Genomic DNA, 17,957 nt, shown 5'->3' with positions numbered 1-17,957 from the left:
GAGCATGCCATCAAAGTCTGCATTCCAAAACGTCACTACTTCCCTTCCGAGCCCTGACGTACGCCCATACAGTAGTTTTCTCCCACATATGGGGTATCAGAGTACTCAGGACAATTTGGACAACAACTTTTGGGGTCCAATTTCTCCTGGTACCCTTGGTAAAATGAAAAAATTGCTGACTAAAAGATCATGTTTGTGGGAAAAAATGCGGATTTTTTTTTTTTTTTTCTCTTCTCCCCCCCCATTCCCGGGCATTATAAACTTCTGTGAAGCACTGGGGGGTTCAAAGTGCTCACCACACATCTAGATAAGTTCCTTGGGGGGGGTCTAGTTTCAAAATGGTGTCATTTGTGGGGGGTTTTCACTGTTTTGGTACATCAGGGGCTATCCAAACGCGACATGGTGTCGGATCTCAATTCCAGCAAAAAACGTCAAATGGTGCTGCTTACCTTCCGAGCTCTGCCATGCGCCCAAATAGAGGTTTACCCCCACATGTGGAGTATCAGCGTACTCAGGACAAATTGCACAATAACTTTTAGGGTCCTGTTACCCTTGGGAAAATAAAAATTGAGGGTGAAAAGATCATTTTTGTGGAAAAAATATGATTTTTTTAATTGTACGGCTGTACGTTATAAACTTCTGTGAAGCCCTTGGGGGTTCAAAGTTCTCACCACACATCTAGATAAGTTCCTTGGAGGGTCTAGTTTCCAAATGGTGTCATTTGTGGGGGGTTTCCACTGTTTTGGTACATCGGGTTTTCCAATCGCGACATGGTGTCCGATCTCATTTCCAGCCAAAAAAGTCAAATGGCGATGCTTCCCTTCTGAGCTCTGCCATGCGCCCTAATAGTCATTTACACCCACATATTGGGTATCAGCTTACTCAGGACAAATTGTACAATAACATTTAGGGTCCTGTTACCCTTGGGAAAATAAAAATTGGGGGTGAAGAGATCATTTTTGTGGAAAAAATATGATTTTTTTTTTTTTTCATTGTACCGCCGTACTTTATAAACTTCTGTGAAGCCCTTGTGGGTTCAAAGTTCTCACCACATATCTAGATAAGTTCCTTGGGGGGGGTCTAGTTTCCAAAATGGGGTCACTTGTGGGGAGTTTCCACTGTTTAGGTACATCAGGGGCTCTCCAAACGTGACATGGCGTTCGATCTGAATTCCAGCCAATTTTGCATTGAAAAAGTCAAACGGCGCTCCTTCCCTTCTGAGCTCTGCCATGCGCCGAAACAGAGGTTCCCCCCACATATCAGGTATCAGCGTACTCAGGACAAATTGCACAATAACTTTCCAATTTCTCCTGTTACCCTTGGTAAAATAAAAAAAATTGAATCTGAAGTATTTTTTTGTGAAAAATTATGTTCATTTTTTTTTAAATATTCAAAAAAATTCCTGTGACACACCTGAAGGGTTAATACACTTCTTGAATGTGGTTTTGAGCACCTTAAGGGGTGCAGTTTTTAGAATGGTGTCACTTTGGGGGTATTTTCTATCATATAGACCCCTCAAAGTGGCTTCAAATGTGATGTGGTCCGTAAAAGTAAAATGGTGTTGCAAAAATGAGAAATCGCTGGTCAACTTTTAACCCTTATAACTTCCTAACAAAAAAAAATTTGGGTTCCAAAATTGTACTGATGTAAAGTAAAGATGTGGGAAAAGTTATTTATTAAGTTTTTTGTGTGCCGTATCTCTGTGATTTAAGGGCATAAAAATTCAAAGTTGGAAAATTGCGAAATTTTAAAAATTTTCGCCAAATTTCCATTTTTTTCACAAATAAACGCAAGTTATTTGAATGAAATTTTACCACTAACATGAAGTACAATATGTCACGAGAAAACAGTGTCAGAATCACCGGGATCCATTGAAGCGTTTCAGAGTTATAACCTCATAAAGGGACAGTGGTCAGAATTGTAAAAATTGGCCCGGGAGTTAACATGCACAGGTAGTGAAGGGGTTAATTCTGCAAAGGTGAGTCGGCTAAAATTCCTCCACCGAGTTGTAAAAGACTCATTGTCAGTTATCGCATATGTTTGATTGAAGTTGTTGCAGCTAAGGGTGGCCCAACCAGTTATTAGATTTAGGGGGCAATCACTTTTTCACACAAGCCCCTGTAGGTGTGGATTTTTTTGTCCCTTACTAATTAAGACCTTAATTTAAAAAAATGCATTTTGTGATTACTTGTGTTATCATTGTCTAATATTTACATTTGCTTGGTAATCTGATACATTTAAGTGTGGCAAACATGCAAAAGAATAGGAAATCACACAACTATAGCTCTTCCACCAAGATAGATCTCTGTAACTTGATGTCCCCTGTGATAAAATATCCATATCCCACTTAATGTTCTCCCTGTTCCTCGGTTGCATAGCTTGGTTTTGCCTGGTTTGCTAAAAGCAGTAGAATATGATTTTATATGTTGTGCATTTGTAACCCATGGGAGACACACTACAATAAGAAATGGGCACAGTGCTAATGCAGAAAGAGCAAACATCAACCAAGTTTTGGTCATTGTCTGTGCCAGTATATTAGTTTCTGTAGGCCTCAGTACTTGTGGCACCATATTGGTGTAAAGCCACACCTGACACTGTTGCTTGTACACCTACCTGTATTGCTGACTATAGGTTGCTTGAACTTATCAAGAGCAATCTGCAATCTGAAAATGAACAATAAGAAAATTAAGCTTCTTCCCATCGCTTATGTCTGGTGTATATCCACACACGGAATTCCGCCATCCTGGTGCACAAAGAGTTAATTGCCAAAGAAACCATACTAAGCAGTGGTTGCCAACGATGACAATCGGTCATCTGCTTTCTGGTAGCTCCTTGTTCTGGTTCATTTTGTTTCTTTGTCTGTACATGCAGGCTGATGTTCATCTGCTTCTTGTCCTTTTACTCTGTCCTTTAATCCTTTATGTTCGTCTGTCCTCCTTGTCCTGCACTCTGTCCTTTAGTCCTTGATTTTCATCTGTCCTCTCCTTGTCCAGCACTCTATCCTTTAGTCCACGATTTTCACCTGTCTTCGCATTGTCCTGAGCGCAGTCCTTTAATCCTTGATGTTCGTCTGTCCGCTCCTTGTCCTACATTCTGTCTTTTTATGTTCGTGCGCTCTGTCCTTGATGTTCGTCTGTCCCCTACTTGTCCTGCACTCTGTCCTTTAGTCCACGATTTTCACCTGTCCTCGCATTGTCCTGAGCGCAGTCCTTTAATCCTTGATGTTCGTCTGTCCTCTCCTTGTCCTACATTCTGTCTTTTTATGTTCGTGCGCTCTGTCCTTGATGTTCGTCTGTCCCCTACTTGTCCTGCACTCTGTCCTTTAGTCCTTGATGTTTGTCCCCTCCTTGTCCTACACTCTGTACTTTATGTTCCCTCTCCTTGTTCTACGCTCTGTCCTTTATGTTCGTCTGACCTCTCCTTGTCCTGCGCTCTGTCCTTTAGTCCTTGATGTTCATCTGTCCTCTCCTCGTTCTGCGCTCTGACTTCTTATTCACATTACGTTGATCTACATGGAAAATGAAAACAAAGAGAAAACCCTAGGACTCCTCACAATTATATAGTGTTACTCTGGTCACTGATGGTAGTGGACTAAGAATATAATGTAGGACCTATAACTTCAAACACATCAGAATACTCCGATTTCCTATCCACTGATCAATGTGATTGGCATTGAGTTGCTAGAGCAGAGCCTCTAGCTTGTACTGTTTCACTAGCCTGAAGGCTTGGTTCCCATTAAAGCCTATTAAATTGCAGAAAATCAGCTGCTTTTTACAGTATTAGGAAAGATTTAAAAAAAAAAAAAAAAAAAAACTCATGCACTTTCTTCAAAATATATCAGCAATGTAAATTAACAGGTGCTGCAGGTTTCAGATTTGCTGCATGTCGGTGTATGCTAGAGATATACTTGTGAGTTTCACTCTTTGCGCTGCTAAGGATGAAATGTGCAGCTTCCTTGCTCCTTTTTTGTAGTCTTAAGCAGAAATAGTGATGAAATGATCAGCCTGTAGAGCACTACCAAAGGATGCCCAATCAGAGCTGGTGTCACTGTCCCCCTGTTTGGACAAATCGAACATGAAGAGGAACTCCAGGCTGCAGCTGATCCCTGACTTTTTTTCTTCCTGCTCAGTTCGGCAGATTGCGGGGACAATGACACAAGCGATGATTGGGTGCCGGGGTCACGTGTCAACGGGAGACGGCGCTAGCACGGGAGGTGAGTATAAGCTTTATTATATTATGTGGGCCAAGTGAGGGGTATGACAAGTAGTGGACAACTTCTTTAAAGATATCAGCTGAGCATGGAGTTGATGCAGGCAATGCTAATTTCTATTCTGCAAGAGCTCTAATTTGTCTCCATTTTTTGTGCCAAATTCGTAATAGTAAATTTCTCTGCCAGCTCTTTTGTAGACCATCTCTATATATTTGTTTCTTTATCCTATGATAGAATGCTACAAGGCGGACAATCAAACAGTGAAGATGATGGAGGGCCCCAGTTTGCAGAAGTGTTCGTAATCATCTGGTTCGGGGCTGTCGTCATCACACTGAATTCTAAGCTTCTTGGTGGAACCATGTATGTACATAATGAATGGAGGGTTTGTTTGTTTTTCCCCCCGCTTATTGCCTATACATTGAATAATGCAAAAATCAAAAGTATAGCTGGTTTAAATCTTGTGGAAGTATGAAAGTGGTAAAAATTTCACAAGCTGTAAATGAATGCTAGTGACTTAGTACAACTGAATTCTAAATTACTAAGCCACCAAAAGTAATAAAATACCTAAATAACTCCTTAATGACCTGTGATGTACATTTTCATCAAGGGTGCTAATGAGAGTATAAAGGAGCTGTGCCTGCTTCATACCAGGTAGATGCCAGCTGTGTTATATGGCCGGCATCTGCCAGTAACTACCGCAGTTGGCGCTTGTTCTGTTCACTTCAGTTTAACCACTAACATTCTGACAGCAGCATTAAAAATAATGCCATTGCAGGTGCACGACTACGTGTGTAGTGGCTCAAGTCGACCCTCTGCTTTGTCTGTGGAGAACTGATATTCTAGTATGGAGGCCAAGACCCCTGTAACCACCATCTTAATCCTCCTGGGAATCTTGGCCACAGGCTGGGGTTCATTGGAAAACTGTAATTTTGCTCCTTACTGTATTATTGCAGTATAGCATGAGCAATCAAGCCATCGCAATTTCAAGTCCTCTAGGGGGACCAAAAAATAAAGTAAAAAAAATTATTGTATTTTAGATATACTCAGCAGGCGAAATAAGAATTAAACACATCACCAATTTCCTAAGTAAATATATTTTTGCTGGTGCTATTGATGTAAAATACTCACCAGATGTCAACAACCCATCCAATTCACACAGGCAAAGAAATCAAACAGCAGATGTTGATAAATTGTTTAACCCCTTAATGACCCCCAATGTCTTTTTACTGACCTACAATATGAGGCTAGCATCCCCCTAGGATTGACAATCCTATAGCTATCAGCTGCACACAATAGCTGACAACTTGCTGCATCAGCCATGATTAGTGTTGGTACTGACTATAGTTATTTAACCCCTTAAATGCTACTGTCAATAATGAATACAGCATCTAGATGGTTAACAGACTGTGAGAGCTCCTTCTGTAACCCCATAGGCACCCTGAGATCTTGATCTTGTGGTCCTGATGTTTGCCATGTTCAGAAGTATCAGAATTTTGATTGTAAAAATATATTTCTTCATTCCTGTTATGCCACATTGCATTAATTCCTGAAAAGCGCCTGAAGGGTTAATAAACTACCTGAAAACAATTTTGAATGTGTTGAGGGGCGCTGTTGTATGTGCTAAAAAACTCTGCTTATACACGAGTATATACGGTAAATAAGCGCAGAAAATATCAACATAAATTTACCATTATCATAAAGTACAAAGTGTCACAAAAAAAACGATTTCCAAATCAATGAGATATGTTGAAGCATTCCAGAGTTATTACATCAAGTGACACTGGTTAGATTTCAAAAATTTTGCCCAGTCACTAAGGGGTTAATAATGAGCAATGACGCAGGTAAAAAGTATTGAACACGTTTACTTAAATGTATTTTAATACTTTGTACAAAAGCCTTTGTTGGAGATGAGACCTTCCATTAAGGACAGAAAACCTACTGAATATATTTGCGGTACCCCTCGTCCACATTAGTTTTGGTTTCCTGTTTTTGAGGGAACCTGGAGTGAAGGAGGGTACTGAAGAATGGACTTACCCAGATCTGGCTTGTGCCTGTCGGGGGACTTACTGGTGGGTATGGAATTGCCACAGCCGGTCCCAGAGACTGGGTGGTGTGCAGGTGGAGATATTTTTCAAATGTCTCCAACCAACACGTTGTCCCTTGCCTGCGTATGCACTTATGTACGGGGCGCGCAGGATTTGGCGTGCAGGAGACTCTGCTGCCTGGGTTGTGCGCTAGTGACGTTTAAGTTGGCATCCTGTATTTTTACTAGGAAAGGCCTAAGACGTGTAGAGCCAAACTCAAAAATAGTGCGCACTGTGCAGGGACAAGTTACCAATCACATTCCAGAAAAGACTTTGCCCAGGTTGCATTCAGAAATCTATCTGTGAGGAATCTCCCAACTTTGCCACGGATTTAAAATCTGTGACTAAGGTAGATGTCAAGGATTCCACTAAGTCACTTATTCAAAAGGAAGGGGGTAAAAGGAAGAAAAAATGTAGGCAACAGGTGACTAAATCAGATGTGACTGTAATATCTGAAGATAAAGATGAATCGGCCTTCTCTTCCTCATTCTCTGATAGTGATACGGGGGGGTAGACCTTGTCTTCCCGTAGAAGACACGGATATGTTAGTTATAGCCATAAGGGTGACTATGAGTATATATGAGTCTTAGATACGAGAATAACCAGATCAGTCCGAATCATCATGATCAGTGGACTGAAACAAAAAAAAAATACTCTCGTTTCCCATTAATGAGAAGATTATGATGCTTATTAAAAGGGAATGAAAAAAAAAAAACAGAGAAAAAAGGTCCGCTACCCTCGATCTAAAAGAGCTAAAATACCCCTTTGATTAAATCAAATCTGCCATTTTGAATAAAATCCCTAAAATATATGTGGCGGTGGTGAAATAATCCAGGAAGTCTACTTTGCCCTTTGAGGATTTGAGCACTCTTAAAGACTCCCAGATAATGTCCCCAGAGAGAAGATTCTGGCCAATCTTTCTGTTAATGCAAGGTGCAGCCAGGCTCTGTGAGCATGCCTCTCACTAATGCCACCCATAGCGCACCTATGGTTTAAAAGCTGGCCAGGAGATGTTCTACCCAAGACTAAACTGCTCAATTCCATGTAATGGAGATTATCTATGTGGACAAGCTCTGGACGATATTTTAAACAAGGCAGGAGCTGAAAAGAGAGGATTTCTTAGCGTGTTGATTCCAGTATATTGGAGGTCCTTTCAGAAGAGGAGATACAACTGGGGTAGACATCCTGGAGACCAGGGGAAATGGAAGGGTAGTCAAATTGAAAATTAAAGGTTTCATATTTTGGAGGCCCTTCCTCAGAGCCAAGAAAACCTTCCCAGTGACAGGTTTCCACAGGTAGGGGCAGGCTTTCCTGCTTCCTTCCTGGGGAAAAAATAAAAGGAACACTTAACAGAATTTAACCCCAAGTAAGTGAAACTTTTGTGAAATCAAACTGTCCCACTTAGGAAGCAACACTGACAATCAATTTCACATGCTGTTGTGCAAATGGAATAGACAACAGATGGAAATTATTGGCAATTATCAAGACACCCTCAATAAAGGAGTGGCTCTGCAGGTGGGGACCACAGACCACATCTCAGTACCAATGCTTTCTGGCTGATGTTTTGGTCACTTTTGAATGTTGGTTGTGCTTTCACACTCGTGGTAGCATGAGACGGACTCTACAACCCACACAAGTGGCTCAGGTAGTGCAGCTCATCCAGGATGGCACATCAATGCGAGCTGTAGCAAGGTTTGCAGTGTCTGTCAGTGTAGTGTCCAGAGGCTGGAGGCGCTACCAGGGGATAGGCCAGGAGACGTGGAGGGGGCCGTAGGAGGGCAACAAGCCAGCAGCAGGACCGCTACATCCGCCTTTGTGCAAGGAGGAACAGGAGGAGCACTTCCAGAGCCCTGCAAAATGACCTCCAGCAGGCCAGAAATGTGCATGTGTCTGCACAAACGGTTAGAAACAGACTCCATGAGGATGGTCTGAGGACCCGATGTCCATAGATGGGGGTTGAGCTCACAGCCCAACACCGTGTAGTACGCTTGGCATTTGCCACAGAACACCAGGATTGGCAAATTCGCCACTGGCGCCCTGTGTTCTTCACAGATGAAAGCAGGTTCACACTGAGCACGTGACAGTCTAGAGACGCTGTGGAGAGCGATCTGCTTCCTGCAACATCCTTCAGCATCACCGGTTTGGCAGTGGGTCAGTAATGATGTCGGGTGGCATTTCTTTGGAGGGCCGTCCAGCCCTCCAGGTGCTCTCCAGAGGTATCCTGACTGCCATTAGGTACCGAGATGAGATCCTCAGACCCCTTGTGAGACCATATGCTGGTGCCGTTGGCCCTGGGTTCCTCCTAATGCAGGACAATGCCAGACCTCATGTGGCTGGAGTGTGTCAGCAGTTCCTGCAAGATGAAGGCATTGAAGTTATGGACTGGCCCGCCCGTTCCCCAGACCAGAATCCGATTGAGCACATCTGGGACATCATGTCTCGCTCCATCCACCAACGTCGCGTTGCACCACAGTTGTCCAGGAGTTGGCGGATGCTTTAGTCCAGGTCTGGGAGGAGATCCCTCATGAGACCATCCGCCGCCTCTTCAGGAGCATGCCCAAGCATTGTAGGGAGGTCATACAGGCATGTGGAGGCCACACACAATACTGAGCCTCATTTTGACTTGTTTTAAGGACATTACATTCCACTTTAATTTTGTGTGTGACTCCAAATCCATGCCTCCATTGGTTAATAAATTTGATTTCCATTGATGATTTTTGTGTGATTTTGTTGTCAGCACATTCAGCTTTGTACAGAATAAAGTATTCAATGAGACTATTTCATTCATGCATTCATTCAGATCTAGGATGTGTGTTATTTGAGTGTTCCCTTTATTTTTTTGAGCAGTGTACAGTGCCTGGTTCCTTGGGATAGTGGAGGCAGGCTTTAGACTGGAATTCAGGGCTGTTCCCAGGCAGACCTTCAGGGTAACATCTCCCAGGGGTTCTTGCTGGGAGTAGTTAGCCCTGGATTCAGAAATTTTAAGCCTAGTGCAGACAGAAACAGGTCCTGATGGGAGGTACCAGTGGAGAAACGGAGAGGATTTTATTCTCCCCCCCCCCCCCCCCCCCCCTTTCTTTCTGTGACGCAGCATATGCGTCATGAAAACCCGTGCCTTCCCGACCTGTGACGCAACATATGCCTCATGGCAGGATCTCGTTCCTGCGGGTCGGGTGACTGGATACAGGAGGACCTGTAGTTGACCCCAGGGAGGTGGCTTTGCCCCCCCCCGTGGCTACGATCGCTATGAAGACTGTTGAAAGTGAAAGTCAATCGTAATATTTCACCAATGAAACTTGGTGAAATATTACAATCCAGCCATGGCCGATGCTACAGTATCATTGGCCTTTGGCTGGTGCTAGGGGTGACCTCTGTGTCACCTCCCCCAGATCTGATTGGAGCTAGCGTCCATGTGACGCTATCCCTCCAATCAGATGTGGAGAGACGGAGTGAACAATGGCTACCCTCGCTCTCCAGCCTCATCCCGTCCGTGGAAGCTGAAGAGCGAGGTCCGTGCCGCTGATGTTGCCGCCAATGACGCCGCTGCTGCTGATCACCCCGCTGCCATCCGGTATGCTCCCCTTTGGCATGTTCCCCTCTGCTCCCCCCCCGCCATCCGATTCCACCGCCCTGCCCCAGTGTTCACCCTCTCCATGCCCCGGTGATCACCCCCCCCCTGCTGCTGCAGGCTCCTGCATCTCCTCTGCCCCCTCCTGCCCCCCGTGCCTGACAGCCCTCTCCTTCACCCCTTGTGCCTGACAGCCCCCTCCTGCCCCCCCTGCACCTGACAGCCCCCTCCTTAGGGATTAGGGTTAGGGGTGTGTTGGGGTTAGGGTCGGGGATAGGGCTGTGTTAGGGTTGGAGTTAGAATTGGGGGGTTTCCACTGTTTAGGTGCATCAGGGGGTCTCCAAACGTGACATGGCGCCACCATTGATTCCAGCCAATTTTGTGTTCAAAAAGTCAAGTGGTGCTTTGGAGCTCTGCTGTGCTACCAAATAGTGGTCCCCCCCACATATGGGGCGTCAGCATAAGGACAAATTGCACAACAAATTTGGGGGTCTAATTTCTCCTGTTACCCTTGGGAAAATAAAAAATTGCGGGCTAAAAGATCATTTTTGAGGGAAAAAAAATGATTTATTTTCACGGCTCTGCGTTATAAACTTCTGTGAAGCACTTGGGGGTTCAAAGTGCTCACCACATGTCTAGATAAGTTCCTTGGGGGGGAGGGGTCTAGTTTCCAAAATGGGGTCACTTGTGGGGGAGCTCCAATGTTTAGGCACACGGCTCTCCATACGCGACATGGTGTCCGCTAACGATTGGAGCTAGTTTTTCATTCAAAAAGTCAAATGGCGCTACTTTCCTCCATCCGAACCCTGCCGTGCGTCCAAACAATGGTTTATGAGTTATCGGTGTACTCAGGATAAATTGCCCAACAAATTTTAGGATCCATTTTATCCTGTTGCCCATGTGAAAGTGAAAAAATTGAGGCTAAAAGAATTTTTGTTGGAAAAATTAAAATGTCCATTTTTTTTCCTTCCACGTTGCTTTAGTTCCTGTGAAGCACCTGAAGGGTTAATAATCTTCTTGAATGTAGTTTAGAGTAGCTTGAGGGGTGCAGTTTTTGGAATGGTTTCACTTTTGGGTCTTTTCTGTCATGTAGACCCCTCAAAGGGACTTCAAATGTGATGTGGTCACTAAAAAAATGGTTTTGTAAACTTTGCTGGAAAAATGAGAAATTGCTAAAACTTTGAACCCTTATAACTTCCTAACCAAATTTTTTTTTTTTTTTCCCCAAAATTGTGCTGATGTAAAGTAGACATGTGGGAAATGTTATTTATTAACTATTTTGTGACACATAACTCCCTGGTTTAACAGAATAAAAATTCAAAATTTGTAAATCCGATTTTTTTTTTTTTTTCACAAACGCAAAAATTATCAACCTAAATTTACCACTAACATGAAGCCCAATATGTCACGAAAAACATTCTCGGAATCGCTAGGATCCGTTGAAGCCTTTGGCAGCACGGTGGCTCAGTGATTAGCACTGCAGCCTTGCAGCGCTGGAGTCCTGGGTTCGAATCCCACCAAGGACAACATCTGCAAGGAGTTTGTATGTTCTCCCCGTGTTTGCGTGGGTTTCCTCCGGGTACTCTGGTTTCCTCCCACGTTCCAAAGACATACTGATAGGGAATTTAGATTGTGAGCCCCATCGGGGACAGTAATGATTGTGTGTGCAGACTTAAAAGCGCTGCGGAATATGTTAGCTATATAAAAATAAAGATTATTATTATTATAAGCTCTCCTGAGTTATTACCTCATAAATATAATTATAGAAGGATAGGGAAAATGAAGGGAGGTCAGCTCACCAGTCTCGGTTGCGATCCATAATCCTCCTGCGCACGGCGTCACCTTGATCAGGGGTGTTGACTGAAGCAAATTCCATTCTTTATATTACCTCATAAAGGGACACTGGTGAGAATTGCAAAAAATGGCCAGGTCATTAAGGTCAATATAGGCTGGGTCGTGAAGGGGTTAAACTGATTCCTGGTGTCCATATAATTGGCCGTAAAGATGCTGTTCCTAGGTTGTTACTTGTGTGCTGAACCTAAAGGACACTTATTACCATGTCCCAATCCATGTGGAAGATCAGAAGATTCTGAGGGTGGCCTTGACTATAAAGTAGGAAGTTGGGTATTTCCAGTTCAGAGCCTTAGGGTACTGTCACACTTGGCGACGCACCAGCGATCTCGACAATGATATGACCTGGTAGGGATCGCTGGTGCGTCGCTATGTGGTCGCTGGTGAGATGTCAAACAGTCAGATCTCACCAGCGACGCAGCAACGATACGGAACGATACAACGGTCGTGGGACCCTTTCTCTCAGACCTGTAGTAATGAGGTCGTTCGTCGTTGTCCCTATCAAACACAGCGATGCATGCTGGCCAGCAGGACACCAGCGATCAAAAAATGACCCAGGACATTCGAGCACGATCAGCGACATCGCAGCAGGGGCCCGATTGCCGCTTTGTGTCACACGTAGCGAGATCGCAGGCGAGATCGGTGATGCAAAATCGGTGACGCAACAGCGATCTCGCTATGTGAGACGGGGACTTTACCCTTTGGCCTGTTCATGGCTCCAAGGGTATTTATGAAATACATATGGGAAGTAACAGCACATCTCCAGGAACAGAACAATGCTCTTGTCAGCTGATAGGATTCAAGACCATCCTGGCCAGGCTGGATTGACTTCTAAACCTAAAAAAAACTGGAGCTACTGAGAGTTCGGTCTTATTTTGGACTCTGTAAATCAGACTTGTCTACATCTGGAAGAAAAAATGGTCAAGGTAGCAGTAACCAAGCCTACCATGACTCTCAGAAGAGTGATGTCACTACTACGGACTATGACCTCTTGTATTTTAGCAGTCCAGACAATTACAGCAAGACATTCTGGGTGGCGAAAAGGACTGAGGCTCTAGAGTAAAAGATGACGCTTTCTCCTGTGACTATCAATTCCCTATTGTGGTGCTGGAAGTAAGGAATCTGTCGTTAGGGGTCCCGTGATTTTATCAGATCAAAGTATAATAATGACAGATGCGAGCTCGGAGGATAGATGGAGAGCGCATTTGAGGGATTCTGTGGTCTAGGGCATCTGATCAAGAAACAAATAGATATTCATCGAACATAAAGCTGCTGGCAGTAAAATATGCTCTAGCAAAATTCCTATCATCCCTGCAGGGCATCATGTTCGCATTCTGTCAGACAATTGGACTGCAGTAGCCTGCATCAAGGGGGCACAAGATCCCACTCTCTGGTGGTAGCAAAAGAGATTTTTCAGATTGCAGAACATCTTTTGATACGAACAGCGTTGCATATAAAGAGGATGGAAAACAAAAGAGAAGATTTCTTAAGCCAAAACCAGCTAAAACCAGGAGAACGAGTGCTAAATAGTGTTGAGCGAATGTGCTGGGATAAGGTGTTACACAAGCATGCTTGGATATCTTCGACTTGCTCTAATACTATGTTCAAATCGCCGTGGTTGCATGTTTTGGGGCTGCCTAAGAAACAGGTGACAGCTGCGAGACATGCAGACACGTCAACTCAAACATTGTATTTGAGCGTGCCAAAGATACTCGGTTAGCACCAGAGCATGCTTGGATAACACCTTATCAACACTAGTGCTAAACCAGACAATATTCCAACAGATTGTAGATCTGAACTGGTGACTGGGCTGGTGTACTGCCGCGACCTCAACCACTACCTAATCTGTGATGGCACCTTATAGCACATAGGAGACTACATGTATTTACCTATAATGCTGTGCACAACACACTTAACCTGTATTAAATCCATGGTATGATATATGGGAAATTGCTTGACTTGGCCACTCGGCAATATACAAACTGACCCTGGCCACTTCCCATATGACCCCCACACACACTGATCAGTTACTTTACTGACCGGTGTTGGGACATGAGGCAATAGACAGTCACACTATATAGGGATGTCCCTTTCAGATTTTTTCCAAGCCATATATATATATATATATATATATATATATATATATATATATATATTCTTTTTATGCAAATGTGGTTTTGTGTTCAATGAATAAGGTGTGTTATGTAAAAAAAAAAAATCCGTTGGTTATTTTCTATACTGACAGTGTTCCCATCCCTGTTCACCTGGGTTTCTGTTTTGTATTCTGCCCATTCTTTTTTTTTTAATTAAATGCTTTTCAATAAAATATATACTTTCTATCTTTAAAGGGAACCTGTCAGCAGGAATTGTGCACAATAACCCACAGTGTTAGGTTGATACCATTATACTGATTACAATGATACCTGGTGATGAAATCCGTCTTGTGGTTGTTGTGTAATCTTTATTTGCAGTTTTGAATTAATGATATGCCCGTGTCCCGGGACGGCCTGTGGGGGCGTCTTCATGTGGTTGCTCTGCTTAGCTATTCATAGTGCAGCCTGCTGACAGGTCATCGATCCCTCAGTGACCTGCCCCCTATTTTACATACTGTATTTTATTGTTTGGAAAAAAAATTACATTCATCTTGCAGGCGCCTGCCTCCTCTGTAGCATGATATGAAATCTATCCATATTTGGGGACACAGGAAACCATGGGTGTATGCTGCTGCCACTAGGAGGTTGACAATATGCAAAAAAAGTTAGCTCCTCTCCAGCAGTATATACCCACCAACTGGCAAAAAGCTCATCAGTTTTAGTTTAGGGTCAGTAGGAGGTGGACACGGGCTGCTCTCAGACCCGTATCTACCTTTAGACTTTGTTGTTTTTTTATTAGTGATGTCTATTTTTCAGATACAGCTTGTGATTTGGGCGACGGAATGTAATGGGTCACTCCACTCTCCCCCCTAGAGACTGGGAGCACAATGTGGGAATGCGTCACTACTGTACCGTTTCGCAGGACCCCATTCCTCCTAACACTTCCAAGTGTGTTTGGGGCATCCGCAAGACCGAAGAGGCAGACAGTTACTGGCCACTACCCCCATACGATGCCTGCCCTCCATAGCCGGTCGCTCAGGGGAGGAAGAAAGAAGATGCGGACTGGTCCTTGCCGCTATCCCCCTACACTGCCCGCCCTGCACAGCCAGTCGCTCAGGGGAGAAAGATGGAATCCTTACCAGACGGCTACCAGAGACGCCCAGTGTCCCCGAAGTCTACATACAGATTTGTCTTCCAGCGCCACTTCTTCGAAGAGAGATACGGGATCTTCTGGACAGGTATGAATGCGGCAGCAGGGGGGCTCCTTTAATTTAAAAAAAAAAAAAAAATCTCTCTATATATTATATTTTTATACATTCTGGAGGTCATGACCAGAGGGGGGAGAACATCCACATGGGATATCCTTTTTATATCGCCACCTTCCGGTCCCATCTTTGGCTCCTCCGGCAATTTGCAGCGCTTCCCCCTGCGGCCTCCCATCTCTACTTTAGCCCCCGCTTTAATTTGGGCCTACTAAAGAGAGAGGCCATGCCTTCCGCCAGCCGGCCAATCTCTGACGCTGACACTCCGCCTGGCCCCCCCACCCTTCCCAGCCTATCAGCACAGCTTTCTCTTCATTGGCCCTGCAGAGCTGCACGCCTTTTTTTTTTTTTTTTTTTTTTCAGCCTGGCATCTCTGCGCGCTTCCTCCAGATCCCCCCTCCCTCCCTCAATCGAGCTCAAATTCTGAATCGGAATTCTGCGCGCTCAACAGGCCCGCCCACGAAGCAGCGCCATCTCCTCACCATTCTGCAGCCTCACAGCAACATCTCCCGGTCGGCGTCTCCTCTCACCGTTCTGCAGCCTCACAGCAGCAGCTCCCTGTCTGGCACTCTGCTGCTCTTCATAACGAATTGCTCCCGGCCAGGATCCAGGTCTGTAAGATCTGTCACTCGGGGGTCGGCTCTCATCCCTGGCAGATCTCCCATAGCTTTTCTCTCCCTCTATGTCTATCCTTAGGGAGCCTCAATCCCATCCTCCTCCCATTGTAGTATACTTTGCATGTTCCTCCTGTAACAAGAAGTTACCCTCTGGTCAGTCCTCATCCCTCTGCCTTAATTGCAGACCATCTAATATGTCTTCCTAGGAGCCTTCCACTTCTCGCCACGACAGTGCGCCCTCTCCTGAGTGGGTGTCATCTCTATCTCAGTCGGTAGCTGACTTAACCAAAGTATCTCACACTTTGGTCTCGGTTTTGGAATGGCTTCCTAATTCTGCTCCTGCTAGCGGGTCTCAGCTACCCCCCTCTGATGCGTCGGATATTAACCCCTCGCATACCCAAAGGGATTCCCCTCGTATGAAGTCCAGATCTTCAAAAAATCGTGGACTCATTGCCTCACCGTCCAGCTAATCATCTCCATCACTGCCTTCCAGGGCACCAGCTTCCTCTCTATCCCCTCCATCAGACGCTCCAAAGCCGCTAGTCAGACCCTCGTTCTGAGTCAGATTCTGATCTGGACTCTGCACAGGTCTCAAAACTGCGTGACATGGTGGATTGTTTGATTGTCTCTATTAATAAGACTCTTAACATCAAAGACTCTGAGTTCTCTCCTTCTGAACAGACTGTGTCTTTTAGGAAAACAAAGCGCCTCTCCCGTGTCTTTGCCAACCACGACGAGTTCAACAGGCCCCTCTTGGTGGAATGGCAGCATCCAGACAAGCGTTTCCAGAAAGAAAACGCATGAGCATCCTGTATCTTTTTCAGCCTGACCTGCTTAACAAGTGGGCAGCGTCTCCTTCGGTGGACCCTCCGATCTCCCCGCTGGCCACAAAGACATTCCTTCCTCTGTCTGACAGTTCCTATATAAAGGAACCCTCTGACAGACACATTGAGTATCTGGCTAAATCCGCCTTTGAGGCTGCTGGTTCTTACCTCTTTCCGTCCTTCGCCGCTACTTGGGTGGCCAATGCGGTCTCCGCCTGGGCGAAGCATCTCCGCCAATGTATCGTCTCCGGGGCCCCGGCCGACGACCTAGAAGATCTGGCGGACCAGATTGGTCACGCGGGACATTCAAGATGCCTACCTGCACATTCCCATCTTTCACCCGCACCAGTGATTCTTTCGTTTCTCCATTCAGGGGCTTCACTTCCAGTTCACGGCACTGCCGCTCAGATTAGCCACCGCCCCCAGAGTTTTTACCAAAGTGACGGCGACAGTGATGGCCATTCTACGCAGCAGGGGCATCCTAGTCATTCCCGATTTAGACGACATCCTCATCAAGGCCGCAACCACCGCAGAATGTCAGGAAAGTCTGCAGATCACCCTGGACGCTCTCGCTCGGCTGGGTTGGATTGTCAGCACCGCGAAGTCCTCTCTGATCCCGGTCCAGCGTCTTGTGTTTTTGGGAATGCTCTTCGACACCGCCCAAGCAAAGGTCTTCCTACCCAAGGAAAAATCCCTAGCACTCATGCGTGGAGTATGGTCTCTCAGAGGCTTCTCTCCCCACTCCCTTCAATCCGCTCCCTGGATTGGGTGGTCTCGATCCCACCGCAGATAAGTCCCTGATATGGTGGGCGCGTTCTCAGTCGATTCATCTCGGGAGGTCCTTCCTTCCTTTTCGCTGGAGATAGTAACAACGGATGCCAGCCTTCTCTGCTGGGGAGCAGTATTCCAAGACTTGACGAGGGTCGGTGGTCAGCTCAGGACTCTTCCCTCCCCATCAACATTCTAGAAGAAGATCCTGGTACGCCAAGTTGGTCAACCTTCTAGTGGACACGCCATGGAGACATCCGGATCGCCCGAACCTTTTGTCGCAGGGGCCCCTGTTCCACCAGAGTTCTCAGTTGCTCAATTTAACGGCATGGCTGTTGAATCTGCAGTTTTGAAATCAGCTGGTTTCTCTGATCAGGTCATCTAAACTATGATCAAAGCAAGGAAGCCTTCGTCTTCCCGGATTTACCACCGAACATGGAAAAGCATACTTCCGCTGGTGTGAAGCTCATCAAACCACCCCAATGGGATTTCATCTCCCATCCATCTTGTCCTTTCTACCAGGGCTGTGGGGTCGGTAAGCCAAACCTGCGACTCCGACTCCTCAATTTCCCTTACTCTGACTCTACAACTCCGACTCCCACATACATTGCTTATATTTAAGTGAAAAATTTATTGTAGTACAATGTGAACATCGACACTTAATCATTTTTATGATACAA

The 17,957-nt window shown here is 45.2% G+C and overlaps 1 protein-coding gene across 1 annotated transcript in view; it reads left to right on the top strand.

Annotated features, from left to right (window-relative positions):
• YIPF6 (Yip1 domain family member 6) overlaps positions 1–17,957 on the top strand; it is a 69,478-nt gene that overhangs the window by 31,446 nt on the left and 20,075 nt on the right. Inside the window, exon 5 of the mRNA XM_073558334.1 lies at positions 4,445–4,570. Coding sequence (XP_073414435.1) covers positions 4,445–4,570 — 126 coding nt within the window. The remainder of the gene's footprint in view (positions 1–4,444; positions 4,571–17,957) is intronic.

Source organism: Dendrobates tinctorius, unplaced genomic scaffold (assembly GCF_039654945.1).
Source record: "Dendrobates tinctorius isolate UK_male_01 unplaced genomic scaffold, ASM3965494v1 ptg000013l, whole genome shotgun sequence".
Taxonomy (NCBI): Eukaryota; Metazoa; Chordata; class Amphibia; order Anura; family Dendrobatidae; genus Dendrobates; species Dendrobates tinctorius.
This window is presented reverse-complemented; position numbering and strand designations above follow the sequence as displayed.